Source organism: Mus caroli, chromosome 17 (assembly GCF_900094665.2).
Source record: "Mus caroli chromosome 17, CAROLI_EIJ_v1.1, whole genome shotgun sequence".
In the NCBI taxonomy this organism is placed as follows: domain Eukaryota; kingdom Metazoa; phylum Chordata; class Mammalia; order Rodentia; family Muridae; genus Mus; species Mus caroli.
In genome coordinates this window covers 53,260,857-53,284,587 of record NC_034586.1, presented here as the reverse complement: position 1 = coordinate 53,284,587, position 23,731 = coordinate 53,260,857, and the positions used below count along the sequence as shown (strand labels likewise).

Genomic DNA, 23,731 nt, shown 5'->3' with positions numbered 1-23,731 from the left:
AAGCCAGAAGCAAAGGCCAACGGTAGGTAAACCCACGCCCCTGGTGGACGCTGGCAACTTAGGAAGGCACAAGAGCCCATTTCCCTAGAGTCCTAAAGTGCTTCAAGCTCAAGCTGAACCAAGTGGGGGATACTGCCTTTAAGAAGCTGCCAAGAGGGCTGGAGAGATGGCTCAGTGGGTAAGAGCACCCGACTTCTCTTCCAAAGGTCCGAAGTTCAAATCCCAGCAACCACATGGTGGCTCACAACCACCTGTAATGAGATCTGATGCCCTCTTCTGGTGTGTCTGAAGACAGCGACAGCTACAGTGTATTACATGTAATAAATAAGTAAATAAATAAATCTTTAAAAAAAAAAAAGCTGCCAAGATCCCATGCAATCAAAAAAAACACTAGCAGAGACCCTCCTGCTGTAGACCAGGACCCATTTTTCCCATAAATGGCCATAAAGCCAGCACTTTTGGCTCACAGGTCCCATCTCCTCACTTTTGCTTATAATCCTATAACAATGTAAACACTGGCTCAGCTCAGGAACTGCAACCAGATAGTGGGCTGGAGCCTGCAGCAGTGAGCCCAGAGAGGGTGAACACAATGACACACAGTAAATCTCTAACAGATTAGCACCCTGACCTAGGCACTCTCCTCAGTACAAGCTCACAGCTTGGGTCCGTGCCAAGAGAAGCAAGCCCATCACTCTCCTTCCTGGAACTGTTCTCTCATTCACAGAGCAGGAACACTGATGGTCCCCAGACAGGTTCCCATTCCCACCCGGAGACCTTGTCAATGGGACAAACCCAGGCTCTGCCTTCCACATGATGTCAAATTTCTTGGAGGTTGCAAAGGACATCAGGAAAAGGGTCCTGAGCCCAGGGCTCAGAGACTCTGCAGCACTTGGGTTCACATCTGATCCAAAGCTGCCCCACAAGGCTCAGGCGCTCCTCGGTCTAGCCTTGGGACTACCAGCCCTCTAAGAGGTTACCCACAGGACCATGAAGGGGCCACCAGCCTGAGGAGACACCCACACAAGGCTGTCCTGGAGGAAACAATCATCTGTAGTGAATCTTCAGGATGGACTGAGTGGAAGGAGGCTGCTGCTTCTGAGGTGCCAGTGGCTCTGGCATCACCAAAGGCAGAAGGAGAAGGTTTGTGTGTTCCTATCACCTTGGCCCCTTGGCTACATCAACACAGCTCCAGACAGCCTCACATGTTATGGCCACCTTGTTGCTGTTCAGCTTCATCAAGGGAGCAGGTTCTTAGGATCCATGTGGGATATCACCGAGAATGCACGTGGGAACCAAAGTTTCCCAGGAGAAGAAGCAGTCCCACTGCTTCCAGGACAAAGGCTCCAGGATGACACACCGAGAGACACAGGTTGCCTAAGGTGTCCACCTCACTAACCAGGGATCCAAGAAGAAAAATCCAGGCCAGCATTCCAACGGATCCTTGGATAGATGGAGGAGGCTCACAGAGTGATCCTTACCCACAGCTTCGGACTGGCTCAGTTTTGCCAGCAAGAGCACAGGAACCACAGACGTGGGAGGTGGAAGCAAGATCAGGATTTCAAAGCCAGCCTGACCTACATAAGACCCTGTTTCAGAAAAATCCTAAAACAAACTATGAACCTAGCTGATCTTGGCATAAGTGCTGGGATGAGAAGCACACACAGGTATCTTCTGTGTACTATGATGTGGTCAAATGACAATCAAAGAGGCCACCCTGAGGGCTGGAGAGATGGTTTAGTGGTCAAGAGCACTCGCTGCTCTTCTACATTCTACAGGATAGAGCCCTGTAGAATGTAGCCCTATATGATGCTACTCACAACCACCTGTACCCTCAGTTCCAGGAACATCTGGCCTCTGGCCTGCCTGGCCACAGACTGACATGCACATCTCCCACACATGTACACGCAACTAAAAGTTATATATACATTTTATTAATTACATACATTTAAGTTAAGTAAACATATATAGAAAGAGATGCCACCCTCAAGAACACAAAAATTCACCCTCAAGGCTGGCATCGCCCCAAAGGCTGTGAGCGATGCAGGGGCTCAGGTGCATGTGGGGTGCTGCACAGCATGGTCTATCCACAACCTCCAGGACAGCAGGCTGCTCACAGACTCTTGGTGGGCAACCGCACATCATAGATGTTTACCCTATATACCCTGGAAGAGTGGCACAGAGCACAGACAGACTGCGGTGATGAAGGAGCTTACTGGGCAGCCACGTGGTTCTCTAAACTAAGACTTAGGGCACAGCAAGATAAAAGCCCACTCTGCAGCACAGGGACTGGTGAGCTCAGCCTGGTGTCCCCAGGATCAGATTCCACCCAACATGATTTACAGCCCAATTCACCCAAATTATAGTACATCTATGCAATGCGCCAGCCACAAGACTACTTTTGGCAGACAGCCCAGCTTCCCCACTGGAGTCCTACACTGGCCTGGTGGCTCAGCGCTGTCACCAAGTGGTATGACAGTGCTGCTCCAGCCACTGTGAAGCAGGGGGTGGAGATGACCTCCAGCTCCCCTTATCTGGAGGCCCCTTGCCCTGGCTGATCTGGGGACTATATTGCTCAGGCTTACAGCCGATGAGAATCAAGACACTGGGCTTTATGGGCCCAGTTCGCCACACAGGACACTGGCTCTGGTGGGCAGCTACTGTCATGAGAGCTCTAGCATGAACTTGCCGTGTGGCTCAGCTTAGAAGCCAACACCTGCAGAGCCTTGCATTCAACCAGGCTATTCTCTCAGCTAGAGCCTCTGCACAGAGGCAAGCGGCATCTGGATACAGTTAACAAGGATTCTCTGTCCAGAGCAAAAACAGAGCACCCTGATTCATGTGGCTTCTGTTGTCACCCACTCTTCTGCAGTACAGAGGAGGAATCTCCCACAGGCCCTGGCACACCATAAAAATCTTGCTTCTTTCCCCTCAAAGCCTGAATCCCCAAATTACAGGGCAGGACCCCAGCCTCACCCTGGGCAGAGCTTCTCCTAGCATGACTCAGTGTTGGGAACTGGGGCTGGTGTGCAGGGAGGGGCCACTCAAGCCTAGAGGATGCAGGCAGAGCCTGGCTGTGCTATCAACACATACCATGTCTGGCTCTTTATGTAGGTTAGGTGCTAGGAACTTGAATCCAGGTCCTCCTGGTTTCACAGCAAATGTTCTGAATTCACTGAGCACCCACCTCTGTAGCCCTCACTGATCTAGCAGTAAAGCAGACATTCCCTGGCACTGAGGTATAATTTACTCACTCACGTCTTCTGCCTGTGCTAGAGATGGACAGGTGCTTCCCCTCTTCCTGCTTCACTGCAGCCCAAGCTCAGAGTCTCCAGAGCCCTGGGTTCCTAAGACCCTGAACTTTGCCACTCAGATTCAGGAGGAGAGAAGTGGGAGGAAGCCGGTGAGGCCAGGAAGGGCCTGGAAGGCAGTGCTGCCCAGTTCCTCTTGAGGCCCCTCCCATCTCCCAGGAAGCAGACCCCATCACTGGGTAGGGACAGTAAGGGGCTTGGTCACTCTATCTGGTCAGTGGCATAACTAAAGTGAGCTAAGTAAGTCCTTGCTGCCTCCTCCCAGATGCCTCAGGTGGTCTTGGGGTTGAAGAGACAGGGACTTAGGCCAGGGAATGGAGTGCAGGGTGGGCTGTGGGCACTTACCCCTGCCAATTCTCGCACACAAGGAGGCTGGGCTGCAGGAGCAGGGGGCGGAAGAGAGCTGGTGGAAGCGCTAGCAGGGGCGGAAGGGTCTAAGGCATGCTCCCCAATGGATTCGGGGTACCCTGTATCAGGGCAGGGTGCCTCGGCCTCCCCCTGAGGCTCCTCTCCCGACTCCGGCAAGTCTCTGTGCTCTGTGGAGGACTGGGGGGCAAAAAAGACAATTTTCCTTCAATGTACACAAAAGGCCACATTGTAGGGAAGGGTGAGGGATAAGTGTCAGGGGCTGTATGTGGTGTGGCCTCTGGGGACAAGACAGGCCACTGGAGAAGGGGAGGGGCCCTGTCCCTACCTCTGCCTTTCTGTATCGGGCTCTTGGGCAAGTAGGGTCTAAGCTTCCTTTTCAGAACAATGGTGCTCTACTGCTCTCAGCCACTCCAGCCAGATACTAAAGTGCTGTCAGTGGACACATCAGTGACAGAAGAACCAAGACACCCACAGATTTTTGGCCTCTGGTTTTCCCATGCTCACCCCACACACCCTGGGTGCGGGCTTATTTGGAAAAGGGCAAAGGATGCAAAAGCTAACATCCAGCAGCCTTCGTGGTAGACCTGGGGGCTCTATGGGCCTCTAGGCCAAGCACCTGTGGCCCCAACTCTTTCTCAGAGGTGATGTCCTGCCACAGTGGCCCAGGGCCCCAAACCCCATGGCACTGTCCACCAGTTGTTCTCAGCCCATAACTAAAATGGCTGTGGCTGTCTGCCAGAAAGGAAGGAAACGTCTCAAGGGTGTGACTTGCCCACAGGGCTGTGCTGTGATTTGAGTCTTGATGCCCAGGTCACCTTGAGTCCTGTGATCCAGGGGCCCTCTTGTCTCAGCCTCCCGGGTGGCTGGGACGCAGGGCTGTGTCACCAGACGAGGCATGGGTGCTACTTTGAAACATGACCCCCATCAAAAGAAAATACAACAAACGCAGAGCCCTGTGGAAAGAAACGGCTCCATCAAAGCTCCTTCAAGGCCGGCTGTAGTGGAACAAGCCTGCGATCCCAGCACTAAGGAGGCAGAGGCAGGAGGACCTCGAGATCCAGGCCAGCCTAGGCTATGTAGTGAGACCCTAGCCCAGAGGAGTGAAAAGAGCTTACAAAGCTTCTATACAAGTCACTTCTTGCCTAGGTCTCGGCATCAAAGGACACTATCAGCTTCCTAGGTCACAGTGGTCACCACCAGCCCCCTACTGCTACCCATAAGAGTAAAACTTAACCCCTTGCTGGGAGCAACAGCCAGAATCAGCTGACTAGAATCACATGGAGGGTATACAGTGGGCTCTCAGGGGCCAAGAAGAAAGACAAGGAAGAAGGGCGTTCTACCTCTGTCTTCCATTACTGGACTATACCAATGCCAGCCTGCTACCCAATGCTGGCCCTGTCATCCCCAGGGGCAACCACACTAAAAAGCCAAATGGTCCAGATGCCATATGAACAATGGGCACAGATGCACTTGCCCAGGGAGGACCAGATGTCCAAAGTCAGTGATGGGGCTGAGCAGCATTGACTTCTGAGAGCTACTGCTGAGGTGCTGAGGGGAGACTGACAGCTGTGTTCTGTCACTGACAAAATACAGCAAGCACAGAGGAGAAGCAGCTACCTCACAGGCACACAGAGCGATGGCCTCATATCCACACCACACAGAGAACATTCCTAGGACATGGGGATAGAGAGGGTAAGAGGACCCTGTGCTGCCAATCTAGCCACCAGTATTCAGGTGTCTAAAGTCTGGAGTCCATGGGGGTACATACCTGTCACCCCAGCACTTAGAAGTGTGAACTCAGTTGAGCAGTAGTAGCGCGCCTTTACTCCCAGCACTTGGGAGGCAGAGGCAGGTGGATTTCTGAATTTGAGGCCAGCCTGGTCTACAGAGTGAGTTCCAGGACAGCCAGGACTATACAGAGAAACCCTGTCTCAAAAAAAACAAAAAAACAAAAAGGAGGAGGAGGAGATGGTATGTGAATCCCAGCCTGGGATACAAATCAAGACTATCTCAAAATAAAATAAAACAAAATAATCTGGTCTGTGGCTCCATTGTAGAGCACTTGCCTCACATGTAGAAAGAAGGTCCTGGGTTCCACCCTTAGTTCCCATCCCAGCTTCCCACTTAGGAGGTAAAGGCAGGAGACTCAGGAGGTCAAGGCTAGCCTGGGATACACAGTGAGCTCAAGGACATCTTGAGCTATAAAAAACTCTGTCTTAAAAATTATGAGCTGGGCGTGGTGGCCACCCTCCTTTAATCCCAGCACTCGGGAGGCAGAGGCAGGCAGATTTCTAAATTTGAGGCCAGCCTGATCTACAAAGTGAGTTCTAGGACAGCCAGGGCTATAAAGAAAAACCCTGTCTCGAAAAAAAAAAAAAAAAAAAAAAAAGACCAAAAGGCTAGAAAGAGGACTCAGAGAAAACTGGGTATTCTACAAGACAGGGGTTGGATTCTCAGTGCCTAACTGACAGCTCACCACTGTCTGACATTCTAGTTCTAAAGGACTCAACACCCTCTTCTGATCTGCTTAACACCAGTCAAGCACAGGGTGCAGGCAAAACACTCATATACCTAAAATAAATTACTAAAAACAATGACCACCCAGCTAACTCAATCAGCAGACATGAGACTGTTTTTGTTGTTGGCTTTTTTTTTCCCCCAAGACAGGGTTTCTCTGTGTAGTCCCGGCTGTCCTGGAAATCACTGTAAGATAAATAAGACTGGCCTCAAATTCAGAGATCCACCTGCTTCTGCCTCCCAAGTGTTGGGATTAAAAGTGTGCACCACTACCACTACCTGGCTATGAGGCTCTCAAACTCCAAGCATGAGATTTCTAACTCAAAAATTAATAAGTAAGGGGCTGGAGAGATAGCTCAGTGTTTAAGAGCACTTACTGTTCTTCCGGAAGTCCTGAGTTAATTCCCAAGAACCAACCACATGGTGGCTCACAACCACATGTAATGGAATATGAGGCCCTCTTCAGGTGTGTCTGAAGACAGCTACATCGTACTCAAATATACATAAAAGAAATAAATCTTTAAAAGATTACTAAGTAAACTAGGCGTGGTTGTGCACACCTTTAATCTCAGCACTTGGGAGGCAGAGTTAGAAGTTGGCAGATCTCAGAAACAGACAGAGTTCAGGACAGCAGGCTCTACACAGCAAGTTATAGGTCAGCCAGGACTTCACAGTGAGGCCCTGTCTCTAAACAAAAATAATCACTAGGAACTATTAAGTAAGCAAGTAAACAAAAGCTTAGACTGGAGACATGCTTTGGTGCTAGAATGCTAGGCCAGCACACAAGCCACTGGTCCCAGCATTAAAAACCAAAGCCAGGGGCTGGTGAGATGGCTTAGCGGGTAAGGGCACTGACTGCTCTTCCAAAGGTCCTGAGTTCAAGTCCCAGCAACCACATGAAGGCTCACAACCACCTATAATGGGATCTGACGCCCTCTTCTGGTGCGTCTGAAGACAACTACAGTGTACCTATGTATAATAATAAATCTTTGGGCCAGAACAGTCAGGGACTGAGCGAGTGGGGCTGACTGAGTGAACAGAGGTCCTAAATTCAACTCCCAACAACCAGATGAAGGCTCACAACCATCCGTACAGCTACAGTGTACTCATATACATAAAAAAAAAAAAAAAAAAAAAAAAAGGAATAATGACAGGAACAAACACCAATGAACAGGAGTGGGTAGATTCCCTAGTCAGGCAACAGCAGGAAGTGGCAACCTGTCACCCTGGGCCCTCACCACTGCACAGCTGCTGATGCACCTGTTATGGAGGTGAAAGCTCCTGGCTGGCAACCAAGCTACTTGCTCTCTTCCAATCCTGCACTACTGTTTAGTACATCCTGATCTACATAGACCAAGTAACCCAGGCTGGCCCAATCTTGCAGTCCTTCTGCACACACGCACACTGGAGTTTCACCCCCGACTAGCCTCGAACTCACAGAGATCCACCGGCCTCTGCCTCCTGATGCTGGAATTAAAGGGTATATATTACCATGCCCAGCCTTAGCATTATCTTTTCTGAGGATTTGAGAATTTTCAAAATGAGACTGAAAATATAACAGCAAACCAACAGAGGAAGAGGGAAACAGACTCCTGAAAGAAGCCTGGCTGGTCCTGTCTGGGGACAGAGGGACAGAAGTCTCACACTCTTTGTCGGTGATATTGCCTGCTTGCTTGACAGACAGAGTTTTTTGACCCAGGGGCCTCTCCTTGCAGAGAGGTCTAGGGTTTGGCTCCCAGTGAGGTAGAAGAGACTACCATAAACATAACAGAGCTGCTGCCATAAAGATTTGGCAGTACATTTGCTTTGGAGACATTAATTAAATCAGGAAAGGAACTAAGCTAAAAGGTGGCTTCTCCAACCCCCAGAGATAAGCAGTAGCTACTCAGAAATGTTAAGAGATAAGCAGACAGCATGCCAGGCTGTGAGCATTTGTTCACAACACTGACAAGCCATCCCCCAGGAACACACCTCTGACAGGCAGCCACAGCCAACGTCAAGTCCTAGCCTCTTCAAAGCCCCTGAGTCTCTTCTGGAGAAGAGCAAAACTCTATAAGGTAGGCAAAATGACCTGGGTAACAACATAGTGTACTGAAGAAATAATTCTGGCAAATCTGCCCACGTGCCCAGACTTGCAGTCTCCTGGCTCTGTTTAAATTGCTCAAAGTGTAACCCAGGGCAGGACCTGAAAGAGATGACCTCCTGTGTGGAAAGCAGGAGCCTAAGCTATAACTTAGGAAGCCTCTATCTGAGCCACACTCCTCTGTGGGCAGTAGCTGGAACCAGACGAGTTCTATTAAAGAGCCATCCCTTCGTTAACTCACTTGTGCACAGGGATTCCTCACAGGAAGTTATACTGTATGTAGCAACAGCATCTACATCAGGTGGCTCACAACCATCTCTAGCTCCATCTAGTCCTGGGAATCAACACCCTCCTCTGGCCTCCACAGGTACCTGGCACACATGTGGTATACAGGCATGCTTGCATACAAGAATCAGTAAGGAGATGGGCCTTCACTATGTAGCCCAAACTGGCCTGTATCTATCACTTCTGACTGGTGGTCACACTGCAGAAACAGCCCATGACTTTGGTAAGAATAGGTGGCACTCTTAGAAGCAAAGCCATCGCGAAAGGCCAGTCATGCGCACCATTTGGAGAAGCTGAACCCAAACCAGTGATCTCATGTGACCCCCAAGGTCTGTGACAATTGGTGGGTGTGCTCACACTTAGCCAGGCCCCTAGCATCACCCTCAGAGCTGTACCCTGCTGGCAGGCTTGTGGCAGTTCCCACTGGGAGATTCCTCTGCAAGACTTGGGCAGCAAGGACCTTCTGTGTATGGAACCCTGGGCAATGGCATTTAAACCTCAGAGCCACCAAACTGCCCGAGTACAACAGGCCCCTACTGTGGGTCTGTCCACAAAGCAGCAGAGGGGCTGCTGGAGACTGTGTGGGGGTTTCAACATACCCAACTAAAGCTGCCTAACAGATGACTGCAGGAGGACCTAGAAAAGTCCCAATAGTACCCAACACTGAAGAGAAACAACCGAGACAGATCTGATACGACTCTGACTCCTACCAAAGACTACACAGAGGATGCCAAGGCACAACTGTCACCAAGCAGGGGACAAAAGTCCACATGGCATTTTGGAAACCACCCAGTCACCAAAACAAACTTGCAGCTTCCTGTGGCCTCCAGATGTTACAGCAAAAAATAGAAATGGAGAGCCAAGCCATTCAACACCACCACTCAGGTAGTGTCACCCTGGCAGGCATGGGAGTGGAGTGTACAGCAGGCTTCCTTCACCTAAGTAGACACATGCGAGTGCGCGCGCGCGCGCGCACACACACACACACACACACACACACACACACACGGTGGCAACTGTATGGCCAGCAGCAGCCCCTAGCTGACTACCCAAATCCCAAATACTGCCAGTCTCTCAACAGGATGCAAATACACAGGATTCACACAGGTTGGGAGCCCTGCCACCAGCAGCTACTGTCTTCTGATATGTCCAGGAGGGGACAAATGATGGCCTTGAAAAAGACAGTCAAGAAGGCCGTGGCATCCTGGGCTGTTGCCTCTCCACATCTAGCAACGGCCAAACATGGCACCCCCTAGACATGTAGTACAAATGGCCTCTGGGGCAATGTGCCCTCCAAGAAGGAGGACTCAGCTCCACAGACAGGGAGGAAGGGCAGAAGAATAGTAAGCGGATTATTCCAGATGCAGCGACATACACTGGCTGGGACACAGTCCCCTAAGACACTCTCCTAGGGTGCTTGGAATAGAATGGGGGCTGTGTGCTAAGTGTATGCTCTATGCACCCTAAAATGTGCATAATACTTGCTAGTCTAGAATTTACCAACCTCTCTCCTTCCCGCTTCCTTTCTCAGTCCTTCTGCCCTGGCTCTCCCAGGATAGGGAGACAATTCTAAGACACAGTATTGGGATCTGAGACCATGTCAAGAGCTGATGTTCTGGTTCAAGGTAAAGTTCAGAGGTCCCATCAGCCTGGCCTTCAATGGCTTATTATGTGACAGAGCAAGCTGGAAGAAGGTATGTATTCAGAGTGCGCAGTAGCCCCTTACCTTCTGTCCTTTGTCCTTTTGAAACACAAAGACGGACGGTGCGACGGCAGGCTTTTCTGAAAAAAGAAACATCAATGTTTGCTGAACACTGCATGAGAATGGTCAACATGGCTCTTTTGTTTCTGGTCAGGTGGACACCCTAGTGTAGTATGCCAATGAGTGCCCACAGGTAGCCAACAATACTCATATATGCAACGTACACAAAAACAAATTAAAAAGCAGCTCACAGAACACCAAGCTGCTCAGAGGCTACATCAGGGAGCACACCAGTGACACAGTCCTGTCCTTTTCTACAAGCACAGTACTGGGTTCAGGATTCAGGACAGGGGTGCAAGACACCAGAGCACCATATGACTCCTGCCTAAAAGCTGAGTACCAACTTGGTTGTTTTGCTGCTATTTTGTTTTTGAGACTGGGCCTCACCGGTAAATCAGGCTAGCCACAGTCACAGAGATACCTCCCAAGTGCTGGGATTAAAGGTGTACATTACCCGCCTGACTGGCAAGCAGCTGGTCCTCACACTTCTGCTCTCTAGACAGCACCCCTAGAAACCCAAACAATCTGGCTTCCACAGGTGCTGATTAAACAGGACTTCAGCAGCACTGCCATGACGTGCTGCCCAGAGGCAAACAGTGGCAGGTTCTGCATCTGATGGGACAGGACAGTGCCTTCCTGGCTGTGCTAACTCCCATTAGCACCATATGCCCCTGAGGTTGAGTAGAAAGAGGCCTGAGCACTTAGGAGGCACGATGCCAAAAACAGCCACAGTCCTGAGATGGCAGATGTGCACACATCCGCACTCAGCACATGTGGAGAGGAGATGGGGAGGAAAGGACCACAGGGTAACCATTTGAGAGCAGGCTTGAGGAGGGACACGAACATCAAGGCCGTGACCACACAGACACCCCCCACTCACCCATAACCCAGTCCTAGAGAAGCAGGACACTGAACTTAGCCTGGGTCACAGAACTTAAAACATGCAGTCTGCTGACAATGACACTCTCACTACTTCAGTCCCCACTGCCTCGTGCTCCTGTGACCACCTGTGTTCATCTGTCTTATAGCCCAAGCTGGCATCCAAGCACCACCAGACTCATGGCTCCTGTAACTACAGCTAATACAAGTGATGGCAAGGAAACAAACTGGGCAGACAGGAGCAGCTCACCACAGTCTGTGCCAGTTCCCCAGAGCCCTGTCAGCACGTCTGGGCCCAAGCTTAGCAGCTGGGCCAGTGCCCATCCATCCGCAGATCTGCCTCTGCACCCAGCATCTGTGAGATGTGCAAGAAGCCGTCTTGGCCATCTTGGTCCCTTTTCACCCAACCCTGGCTCTAGGATTGCTGAGGATAGCACCTCAGCCCAGGGGATACTACCTCATAAATATATGGCTGGAACTATGAAATGAGACGCTTTTTTTTCCCTGCTAGGACTGCCTGTCCACCTGTCAACTACTGGGACTTACAGGGCAACTACAGAGTGGACGGCTGGAGCCTCAGTTCCTAGGTCCTCTGTGGGGCTGATGAGCCTCAGATGTTGGTCAAGCCAGTAAATGGTGCCTGCTGCTGCTGAAGACAGCATAGGACTGCAGCCTGGGGAAGTCACTCTTTCCTTTCCTCAGAGGCAGCCCCAACACAGCCCCTTAGTACAATGGGGTATGTGTCCCCCAAAGAATAGATCAGATCAGATACTGCAGAGATCAGCATCAGGTAAGAACAGCTGTAGAAAATCCAGAGGCATGTTCAGCTGGGGACAGAAGCAGCCAGACAGGTGACATCAATGCAGACCAGATCTACTTTGGCCTAGTTCTCACTTGAAATCATCCAGACCTTCCTTTCTTGCATCTGCAGTCATCATGGCCCCAGGTGTGGCAGATGTCTAAAGCTACCATGCTTCCAAGTTACTAGGGCATAAGATCCACCAGGAGGATGGGCTGGCTGCCTTGCACCATGGCTCACTCCTGGGGCCAACATGCAGACAATGTCCTCAGCTTGCATCAGCACAGGGACACCAAGACAAGCTCCCAAAACGTCTGTGGCCAGCATGTCAACCAAAGTATGATACCTAAAATCCACCCACTCTCTAAGCAGGGCACACGGCTGCATGTCCATCCCCAACACCACAGAAACCACATGTAGTGTGGCACACACACCTGCACCTGCACCCCTTACCAGCACTGGGGAGGTAGAGGCAGAGGATCAGGAGTTCAAGATGACTACATGATACATTGGACTACCTCAAAAACAAACAGGGCTGGTGAGATGGCTCAGCAGGGTGAGATGCTTGGTGCCAACTGGACTGTGGAACCCACATGGTAGAAAACCTGTCCTGAAGGCTGTCCTAAGTACAAACAAAACCAGAAGGTGCTAGAGAGCCACTCAGCCACTGAGCACAGTTCCTGTTCTTGCAGAAGACCTGGATTTGGTTCCCAGAACCCACATCAGGTAGCTCAAACCACAGCCTCTTCGGGGCTCCACCAACACTATAGTCATGTATACCAATTCACACATGTAATTAAACTTTAAAAAAAGAAAACACCCTACTTCATAAACAAGACCCCATGCAACCCACAGATATTTATTGAATGCTGAGTTCCAGAACTAAAGTGGGTGACAACGCAGGCTATAGCTTGGCCACTCTCCTCTCCGGGGCAGCATACAAGGGACGGACAGAGCCCAGGGCAGGAGAGGGTGCAGGTACAACAGGAGCCCCAAGGCTGGGGACAGGAGTAAGCCTTGAATTCACTGAACCACACAGGGCTTCACAGACATTACAGCAGCTGTCATCTAACCCCCAGAGGATAAATACCTGGGAGGAACTTTGGGGCCTGAGTCCACCAAAGCAGGGCAAAGACAGAATGGCAGAAGGAGCTCTTATCTCATCACTGCCTCCTGATGCCGCCTCACTTTCCAGATAGCCATCACAGCTGATCAACCCCCACAGGCTCAGCACCATGTCAGCAAGGCGCCTCCATCTCCTTATCCAAGAACACCATTGGTAAATATTTCTCTAGTACCCTGGGTCCTGAGTCAGCCACTTTAATCCAGTGAGGACAGTTACAAATGCCAGCTGTCAGTTGCCTGAGAACAATCTGCACTGGACAGAGGCAAACCCTTGCCATACAAGTCTCCACTTGTCATCACTGGTCCCCTATGAGCTCCACGGTGGGGAAGAATGAGGAGGCCTCTGGCCTATGTGTCTCAGGCTTCCTGGCCCTGACTGGCAGGGTGGCATCTGGAAGCATCTTCCCGTGAAACACTTCTCTGAAAGTTCCTAGCTGGGCTGGTAGAGGAACTGGGGACAGCACTGCTTGGGTAAGCACACCATTTGTGCTTTACAGTTCCCACAACAGGGGGAACAGCACTCCACCGGTAGCCGACACATAAAGCACCTGTCATTCTCACTCATCTTTAATGCCATTTTCCTACTGTGGCCAGGTATTGAGTGTCTAGGAGACATAGCACAAGCCAAGGAGGCCTGGACCCCAGGGGTGCCCTACTCCTCAGTACTACTAACAGCAGCTAAAGACCAACCTCTGAAGTGAGGGAGACCACGCCCACTGGATCAGCTCCTGAGAAGGACAGGCCACATCTGCTGCCTCCTCCATCCTGCTGTCCCTTCAGCCCAGGAAGAGTTTGCTCACACTAAGTCTGGCAAAACCCCAGTGAGCTCATAAAAAGGAAGTGATATAGAGTCCCTCAGTGTAACAAAGGCAGAAAAGTGCCCTGCGTGGCCCGACATGGACACAGTGAAGTGAAATCGAGGAAAGGCTGGTGGAGAAAGTAGCCCAGCTAGAAGAAAATCTGAGGCCCCAGAACACACAGCGCTGGGCAGCTGCCTGAGATTGGCGGTAGTAGTGTGGGTGCAGTCAAGGCCTCAGCTATGCAGATCCTGGTGACTGTGAAACAGGAAAGGGTAAATAAGAGCTGTGTTCAAGTGCTTAAGGACGCAGTGACCCACTGCAGGATCCAAGGCAGTGTCAATCCCTGTCACTGCAATCACATCCAAGGCCACATGACAAATCACTAAGGCCATCTGGAATCGAAAGCTGCTACCCTTCAGGTGACCAACAATGACGTGCCTGAGGCAATGCCCGGTGGCTGGCAATCCCAGAGGTCCTAGAGGCAGATTCTGAGGGAAGACAAGATGAGCTGAGAACCTGGTGCCAGGCCCGAGGTCACCAGTGGGGATGAGATCTCAGCTAACTAGGGAAGCAAGAACCAAGCAAACATAGAGCAGCTACATTCATGGAGGGGACAGTCTCACAGAAGTAAGTCGAGGAGCCTAAAATGTAGAAGGCACTGTGGTGATCAGTGCCAGGAGGTGGGAGGGGCTGCACTTCTGGCATCCTTCCTGTCACCCAACAATGACAGAATTGCCAGCAGTCATGGTACACTGAAAAGGAGGGCAGTCCACCTCACTTGGCTGGCAGGCAGTTGCCCTCACAGTCTGACTCCATCAACTCATGCCATACAAGGCTGCCCACAACACTTACTGGGCACAGCAGATGGGGAATGGGGAGGACTAGCACTCACAAAGCACAGGACCAGGGAGCCACCAACCCCAAGCTTTAGCACATGCAAGATCAGCATTCCCATCTTAACATCATGGGAAGAAAAGAGGTCAGGTCCCTGCCCATACTAGCCACCTGATCACACTTGACTGAGACAGATGCCATCACCCAATAGAACCTAGCTTCAGGACACCTCTCTCTCTCCCTGGCCTCACAGGGCAGATCTCTGGGGTGCTCAGGTCTCTCCTAACCTGCTGATTCTTTTGGTGACAGAGGGTGAGTGAATGTGGCTGATGCTCTGGGAGGAGGGGTCACAAAAATCACCGATCATCCTATGCTAGCCCCAATGCTAGTCTATCCTGCAGAGAACATCTTGATCCGCAGCCAGCAGGACTAGCATGTATTCCCACACTCTTCAGGGGCAGTCACTTGGGAACAGCCCTATCCCGAAACCCACCAGACTCCTCTTCCTGCCCAGCTTCCAGATGCAGGAACTGAGACAGGAGCCTGCTGGCTAGACCCAGGCAAAATGCCCTGAGTTGCAGACAATTCACAAACCCAGGCTCCTTCCTGGCTCTCAAGCTTTTTGGCAGTAGGACCCACTACCATGCCATCATATGACTCAAGGCTGTAATACCTTCACAGATGGGGGCAATGGCTGCCAAGACCCTCACCCTGTGAGAAAGGAGCCCGGATTTATCTGGGGTGTTAAGGACACCAGGAAAGAGTAAGAGCTGACCTAATTTCTGGTGATCCCAAGGCCTTTGCACATGTGAAACAAGTGCTCACCAGAGGCACAACCCAGTCAGAGAGGGCATGTGTGTTTGTGTGTGTGTGTATGGGTGTATGTTTATCTTTAAAAAGTGGTGGTGTATCGGACAGTGGTGGCTCACGCCTGTAATCCCAGCACTTGGGAGGCAGAGGCAGGCGGATTTCTGAGTTCAAGGCCAGCCTGGGCAAAAAAAAAAAAGTAGTGGTGCACACCTTTAATCCTAGCACTCCAGAGACAGAAGGTGGATCTTTGAGTTCGAGGCCAGCCTGGTCTACAAAGTGAGTTCCAGGACAGCCAGAGCTACACAGAGAAACCCTGTCTCTAAAAACAAACAAATAAGTATTTGAGCCTGCCGGCACAGGCCTGTCATCCCAGCTAGCTGGCAGAAGCTTGGGGTCATTCTGAGGTGGCAGCAGCAGTGGTCCTCAGACCATGAACACAGTGAAGCTTCTGACAGAGTCCTACACAGTTACTGCAAACCCTTGGAAACACTTAACCAGCATACAGCAGGCAGCAGCCGCTCTAGCACAGACAAGTGCAGTAGGCATTGAGGTGTCCAGGGGTACACAGTCTCTCTAGACAAGGGGCAGCAGCTGACCTCTAGCCCCAGCAAACCCCAAATGTGCAAGTTGCTCCAAACCAGTTCCTCATTTTTCAAGACAAGTCAGAAACCTGCTGCTTTCCCCGCAATTGCAGAATCTCAGGCCAGTTCCTAATTAAAAACTAACGCAGAAGCCTCATTAGAAGGCAGCAGCTCCTCCGCTGTGCCCCAGGGAAGGTGACAATTTCTGCCCATGGTGTTCCACTTTGCCTTCCTGGAGATTGTCAAACTCTCTAGCTGCCCTGGGCCTCTGTAACCATCTCTGGCTTGTGTAGCCTCAGCATTGACCTGGCAGCCAGTGCTGAGAGGACACTGCACACCCAGGGCACAGTGGAAGGAGTGGAAGGGCAGGTTACACTGTAAGCTAGCAGGGGGACCCAGCATTCTAAACTACATGCTTCTCTCCACCACACTGAGGAGACCCCAGGACAGCAGAACCAAAGGTCCTTAGGACAGACACAGCACTGCCACTAAGCTGGAGTGATGGAAAGGAAGCTCCTTGGAGAGCTATCAGCCTCTCCTGCATCAACAGGTCTAGTGTCTGAACTGAACTCTTTCCCCACCAGTCCCTGGCTCTTTCCTTTTCATTTGGGGCTCAAGACAGGAGTTCTCAGTGTGCCCCTGGCTGTCCTGGAACTCAATCTGTGCACCAGCCCTGCCTCAAACTTAGCTTGCCTTTGCTCCTCCGTTCTGAGATTAAAGGTGTGTACCACCACCACCACCACCACCTAGCTTCAGGCATTGTTCTTTTTTTCCTGTTCTGAATTTTGAGACAGGGTCTTGCTAAGCTGTCCAGGTTAATCTTGAAATCACTATGGATTGTAACCCAGGGTAGCCTGAACTTGAGCCTCGCAAGTGCTAGGACAACAGGTCTGGGTTCTCCAAGCTCAACTGCCTCCACACTCCAACTCCCTTCTCAAGCCAACCATTGAACAGACCAGTCAGTTCAAATGGCTCCTGACACCTGCACTTTCTGCAGCCCAATTGTCATAAAACCTCTCTGCCACCATTCCACCTCTGCTAGAGAAGCAAGAGTCGAGGCCAGGCACAGGGCCTCGTCCAAAGACATACCCAGGGCCACTTGTCATCCATCTATGTCAGCACACAGCCCTGTCCTCTTCCCTTGACCTAAAGGTTAAGTGTAGGTCATGAAAGGTAAAGAGAGGCCAGGGGCCTGGTGAGATGGCTCACTAACTACTCTTCTGAAGGTCTTGAGTTCAAATCCCAGCAACCACATGGTGGCTCACAACCACATGAAATGAGATCTGACACCCCCTTCTGGTGCATCTGAAAACAGCTATAGTGTACTTATGTATAATAACAAATCTTTGGGCCAGAGTGAGCCGGGCCAACTGGAACGAGCAGAGGTCCTAAATTCAATTCCCAACAACCACATGAAGGCTCACAACCATCTGAACAGCTATACTCATATACATCAAATAAATAAATAAATAAATCTTTTTTGTTTGGTTGGTTGGTTTTTTTTTTTTTTTTTGGTTTTTCGAGACAAGGTTTCTCTGTATAGCTCTGGCTGTCCTGGAACTCACTTTGTACACCAGGCTGGCCTCAAACTCAGAAATCCCCCTGCCTCTGCCTCCCGAGTGCTGGGATTAAAGGCATGCACCACCACGCCCGGCAATAAATAAATCTTTAAAAATAAATAAATAAATAAAAGAGCCCAGGAACCAAGTCCAACTCTAGAGGGTCATAGGTGATACTTGAGGCCACACAGCAGACAGGACACCTCGCTACAAGGACCTGTAATGCCTAGGGCAGCATCCTCCACAACCAAGAAGCCCACCCCAGATGTCAAAAGTGCCCAGGTTGAAAAGCCCTGAGCTACAAAATCATACAATGACAGGCAGACAGGATTCAGACAGAGGACGGCTCCCATCAGCCACTAAGTCAGGGTCATTCTAGTGGAGCAGAGACAACACAACTTAAAGACTCACTCTACCTCCTCCCTTCCATCCATCCATGTAAAATTGTAGATGGAACCCAAGACCATACCCCCAGCACTTTTCATTCTTTTCCTCCCTCTCTGATCCCCCACTGAGCCTTTGAATTGCCCAGGGTGGTCCAGGGTGGGAACACAAGGTGCCAGTGAGTACTCATTATCTAAGGCAGAGATTCATCAAGGCTTACAAGCACCATGATGGAGACCATGATTTGCATTGCCATTTTGTTAGTGGGGAAACGGAGGCCTCAGTTCAAGGCAGTGAGCTTGCTTGCTCTAGAGTAGAGCCTGTGCCTAACATCCCCTGGCACCCTTGAGCCTGTCTGGGAGATAACTCTGCAGCTACTCCCACTCCCAAGGTGGAGCTATGTACTGAAGTATTTCAGGAAATCATGGCCCTAGGACAGGAGACAGAAGACAGAGTGCTACTATCATCCACTTAAACACACAACTGTGGTGCTAAGCCTAAAATGCATAGGACAGATCTGTGCAGCTCAATGTGCTCCCAGTTCCCATTATGCACATATGCAACTCAGCCAGACCTCAGCTGGTCACTGAATAGCTAGAAGCCACTGTTTTGGGGATCCTGCTCTTCTGTGCTATCAGCCGTCCTCCACCAGAGTCAAAACTGTCTTCTGCACCCACCAGTGTTGAGGGACTCCCGAAACAGAACACAGAGCGAGGGTGGGAGATCTTGGTTCCAGGCTGCCTCTCTCCCAGGAGAGAAGCAGTGCAAGGGGATTTCTCAAAGCCATGAGTTACAGAAGTTCTACAAAAGGGCTGTGAGAGCTGCCGGTCCTTCATGATCCATGAGAGCGCCATGGCAACGAGAGCCTGCAGGCTACAGAGCTGGACCACAGCTGAGGATGGTTCCTTACATATGAGCAGGATGTACCTCACCTGAACTGTACAGAGTAGAGCTCTGCAGCCTGGTCTGCCCTTGGTGGTACAAGGACCTAGGAATCTCCAGATATGGACGACCTTGCACCACACTGGATAGAAATCAAGCACCTATGGACTGAAGCGGGCTGGGAGCTGGGGGAGGAGGAAGATGACGCTGAATGCCCAGTCATGTCAGACAGCTACTACCTCAGAATGCCTGAGACGGGAGAGAGCCCAGGACAGAAAGATATGAAATGAAGACAGGGACTTGGGATCTGGGCCTGGAAAGACATGAGCCACAGCCCAAGGGAGCTCATAACCACAGGGTAAGTTTCAAAGCCTCAAAACACACAAGGAACAGGGCTGATGCTTAGAGGCTGAGCACTAGTCCAGTACGAAAATCCCAGGGCTCCATTCCCAGCATCACTTCAGTCAAACACTTGTCATCCTAACACTGGGAAAGTAGCCAGGCAGTGGTGGAGCACACCTTTGGTCCCAGCCCTTTAATCCCAGCACTTGGGAGGCAGAGGCAGGCGGATTTCTGAGTTCAAGGCCAGCCTGGTCTACAGAGTGAGTTCTAGTACAGCCTGGGCTACAAAGAAAAACCCTGTCTCAAAAAAACAAAAACAATACCAAAATCCAAAAACAAACACTGGGAAAGTAGAGACAGGAGGATCAGGAGTTCAAGGCCTTCCTCTGCTAGACAGCAAATTCAAGGTCAGCCTGGATTATATGACACCCTGACTCAAAAGAAAAACCAACACCACACAACTACTTTACAAAGGGGACAAGATATCAAACACCATGCTAGGAACATGCTCAAGAGATGGGGTATTCTGGAAACACAAAATGACTGATTCAGATGTGATGAGGCACAAACCCTTCACCTCCTGAGAAGACTGTGACAGATGTAGTGTCAGAGGATAAACAGCAGGCAGGCACAGACCTTCCTAGCCACAAACTTCAAAACCAAACATTCTCCATCTTAACTTTACAAGCAGTGTGTATTGATAGTGAATAATGTATGGGCACCACAAGAAGACTGAGCCCTAGGTGACAACATGCAAACTGTCCTGTCTCCAAGGCAAAGTGTACTCTCACTCCCAGTCAGAGTCCTGATCAATAAACTCCTTCCACCAACAAAACCTTCCTTTTCCATGGAATAGCTCTTGGATGGCCTCTGTGTCAAGCACTGCTCCAAAAGCAGGAGCCTACTAGTGATGGAGAAGAAGAAACTCCTGCCCTAGCAGTGCTTCTGCGCCAGCAGAGCATGGCTTAGCCGGCTGACTGACAGCTGAAGTCAAGAAATAAAGCAGGGCAGAGGGGACAGGAAAGGTGGCCACCAAAAAAACAGAACAGACCACCAGGGAGGGGGCACTCCAGACAGAGGACATATAGGAGCCCAGTAAGGAAGAAGAAGGCTGGTCAGAGCAGAACCAGTCAGGGAGGAAGGGTCTGTGTAGGAGATACTCTAGCTTCTGATTAAGGTGCTGGATGAAAAGAGGCAGAAGGGAAAGAGGCCTCCTTGGAGGCAGTGGAGGCAGGCACAGAAGAGGACTCCTAAGTACTTCAAAGTCTTGGGGTAGGAGAAAAATTCTCATTGACAACCATAACAGGTTGAGGTCTGGGTGACATTCAGGGAGGGGATTCTGTTCTACACAGGATATTACCCACTCTAAAGGAGACCTCCATGGCATGAGCCCCATGTTCTGTACATACCAGTCATCCCAGCACTTGGGAGGTAGAGTCCGCAGGGTCAGGACTTCAAGGGTAGAGCTGTGAACCTGAGAGCAACCTGGGCTATATGAGACTTTGTCTCAAACAAACCAACTAAAATCCCCTAATTTTTAAAAGGAGTCTGTGTTTAAAACACATCCATGCCACGAAGTAGTGGTGTATGCATTTATTCCAAGCACTCGGGAGGCAGAGGCAGGCAGATTTCTGAGTTCAAGGTCAGCCTGGTCTACAAAGTGAGTTCCATGACAGCCAGGACTACACAGAGAAACCCTGTCTTGAAATACAAACAAACCCACAAAGCACATCAGATCAATCTGTACTTCCCTGGCTCCCTCTACTGCCTCCATCCTCAAAGGCTTGTGTAAAATAGGTAAGAGTTGGGGGAGGGGGTTTTCATCCAGACTACCCAGGTTCACACAAGCTCTGCTTTCTGACCTGCCCCTAGTAACTGACTTACCTACATCTACCCTTCAAGGCCTGGATGGAGTGTAAATACCTCCCAATGCTCTGAAGTGCATGTCCCTGGGTGTTCTACAGAAGCCTCAGACTACATGTCACCGCATAGTGAAGTACCACGTCCCTGCTAACAGCCTGACTGTAGCTGTTAAGGAAAAAGGACAGGGCTGAAAATAGACCTCTGGGGGCTAGAGAGATGGTTAAGCAGTTAAGAGTACTGACTGCTCTTCCAGAGGTCCTGAGTTCAATTCCTAGCAACCACATGGTGGCTCACAACTACCTAATGGGATCCTATGTACTCTTCTGGTGTGTGTCTGAAGACAGCTCCAGTGTACTTTGATAAATAAAAATAAATAAATCTAAAAAAATAAAAGACCCTGAAGTCCCCAAACTGAACCCTGGAGGAGGCCCAAAGGGGCCATCACTGGGTGTCAGGCTTCAGGCTAACTGACTGGGAAAATGTTACATCCCAGAGTGCTCATGTGGGGAGTCAGGGCCACAGAGCAAAAGGGGGTGTGGAAACAATTAGTACATCAGTGCTCAACCTGTGGGTTGCCACCCCTTTGGCAAATGTTTATTTCCAGAAACATTTACATTACCATTCATAACAGTAGCAAAGCTAGTTATGAAGAAGAAACAAAAATAATTTTATGGTTGGGGTCACCACAATGAGGAACTATATTTAAGGGTCACAGCATTAAGAAGATTGAGAACCACTGAATTAGGAAATACAGATCAGGTGGCCAAGCCTAAATCAGGGGATGTAAGCGGCACTCCAAAGGACTCTTAAGACTGGTAGGAAGAGACCTGCAGGTTCTGCAACAACTGGGTAGTCCTACCAATATTCAAACCCCTTAAATGGGATGTCAGACTCCAGAGGGGAGGTTTCACGGTGTCAAAAATAAAAACGGGATGTGAAGAAGCAGTTAGGAGTTTCAAGATCAGATGTCCAGGTCTAAATGGGGGGCATCAAGTGCACCTCAAAGGACCTGGAGCCCTGTGGCGGGAATAGGGGAGTCCGGTCCGGGTTTAAGCAGACCTCGAGGTGCAAGCCACAGGTCGGGGTGTCGGAGCACCTTCACGGGATGAAGGAGAGCCGGACCTGAGCCTGAGGCTATGCCGGGGAAGGAGGCCCAGGCCCCAGGAGAGGGAAGCGGGGAAGGGAGCGTGGCGGGCTGGGCCCGCGAGCAGGCTCGGAGGTCTCGCCCGCCTCGCTCGAGGCCGCGGAGCGGCGTCTCAAGGCCCGTTGGGCTCCCGGGGCGGCGTGCGAGGCCGGAAGGCGTGGGGTGGGGGTGGGGGGGCGGTCGCGGCGCGGCCGAGGAGCCTCGAGGTCGGGCGGAGGCAGAAGCCGGGGCTGCCGCGAGGAACCCGGCCGGGGACCAGACTCCACGGTAGGGGGGCCCGCTGGGTGCCCAGACCGGGTGAGGCCGAACTCCCACAACCTGAAGCGCTCGCCCTTCGACTCTGGGGCTCCCTCGACTTCCCGCCCCGCGCCCGCCCGCCGCCAGCTGGCCCCCGGCGGCGCCTCCCCTACCTTCGTTCGCCAGGTCCGCCATTTTACTTCCTTAAGCCCTCCCACAAGGCCCCGCGCCCGGCCCCCGGGCTCCGACGGCTTTCTGCTGGGAGAGTTCTGCGCCTGCGCATCCCATAAGCCAGCGCCGGGGTGAGGAGGGAAGCTCGCACCCGCTAGCGCTCCGGCCGCGCGCCTGCGCAGTAACGGCTCTCCGCCCGCCTCTTCCCGCCCGCAAAGGGAAGAGGGTGTGGCTAGCGTGGCACGCGTGCGCACAGGCAGCGCCAGTTTGCCATTGGTCCTGAGCTCCCAGCATTGGCAGCGTGTTAAAGAGGGGCGGGGGGGGGGCGGGGGGGGGTGTAGGATGGCCGAGCCCCACGCATGCGCAGGAGAGACGTGCCGCTGCTTGCTGTTCTGACTGCCGTCCCGCCACTTTCTCTGTTTGTTTCTCTGGTGTGAGCCTAGGCAGGCTTTTTAGCGATTCCGCGTACAGGAAGGAGTGGCCCGTGTCCCTGAATCAGAATCACACAGCTTTCCTGTGGCCATTTGGGGTGGTTGAGGAAGAGGCAAAGTCAGAGGTCACCCTAGATTTCAAACACAGGATGTCCTAATAAAACTAGACTCTTAACCTCTCTGGGCATTAGACTGGGCATTGGTGCGCACGCCTTTAATCCCAGCACTCAGGAGGCAGACGCAAGAGGATCTCCGTTTGAGGGCAGCCTGATCTACAGAGCCAGGTCCAGGCCAGCCTGGTTCAGGGCTGCACACACTATGTCTTGAAAACAAACAAACAAACAAATAAGTAATAAAAAAGATGTATTTGTGTTTGAGTGCTATGTGTATGCAGTGCCTACAAATGGCTAAAAAAGGAAAGGCTATCCTGGAACTGGACTGTGGGTGACTGGTCTAAGCCAACTATGTAGGTGCTAAGAACCCAGGCCAGGCAGTGGTGGCACACACCTTTAATCACAGCACAGTGGAGGCAGAGGCAGGCGGATTTCTGAGTTCGAGACCAGCCT

At 51.2% G+C, this 23,731-nt stretch overlaps 1 protein-coding gene across 4 annotated transcripts in view; it reads right to left on the bottom strand.

Moving 5' to 3' along the window:
- Window positions 1-22,920, bottom strand: part of Ranbp3 (RAN binding protein 3) — a 38,738-nt gene extending 15,818 nt beyond the window's left edge. Inside the window, exons 1-3 of one of the 4 annotated variants that reach the window (XM_021149034.1) lie at window positions 22,737-22,920; window positions 10,289-10,344; window positions 3,654-3,854 (exon numbers count right to left, since the gene is read on the bottom strand). In XM_021149034.1, coding sequence (XP_021004693.1) covers window positions 3,654-3,854; window positions 10,289-10,344; window positions 22,737-22,758 — 279 coding nt within the window. In that variant the 5' untranslated portion in view covers window positions 22,759-22,920. The remainder of the gene's footprint in view (window positions 1-3,653; window positions 3,855-10,288; window positions 10,345-22,736) is intronic. The other 3 variants (XM_021149033.2, XM_021149036.1, XM_021149035.2) reach the window with 3 other exon arrangements.
- Window positions 22,921-23,731: the final 811 nt, after the last annotated feature.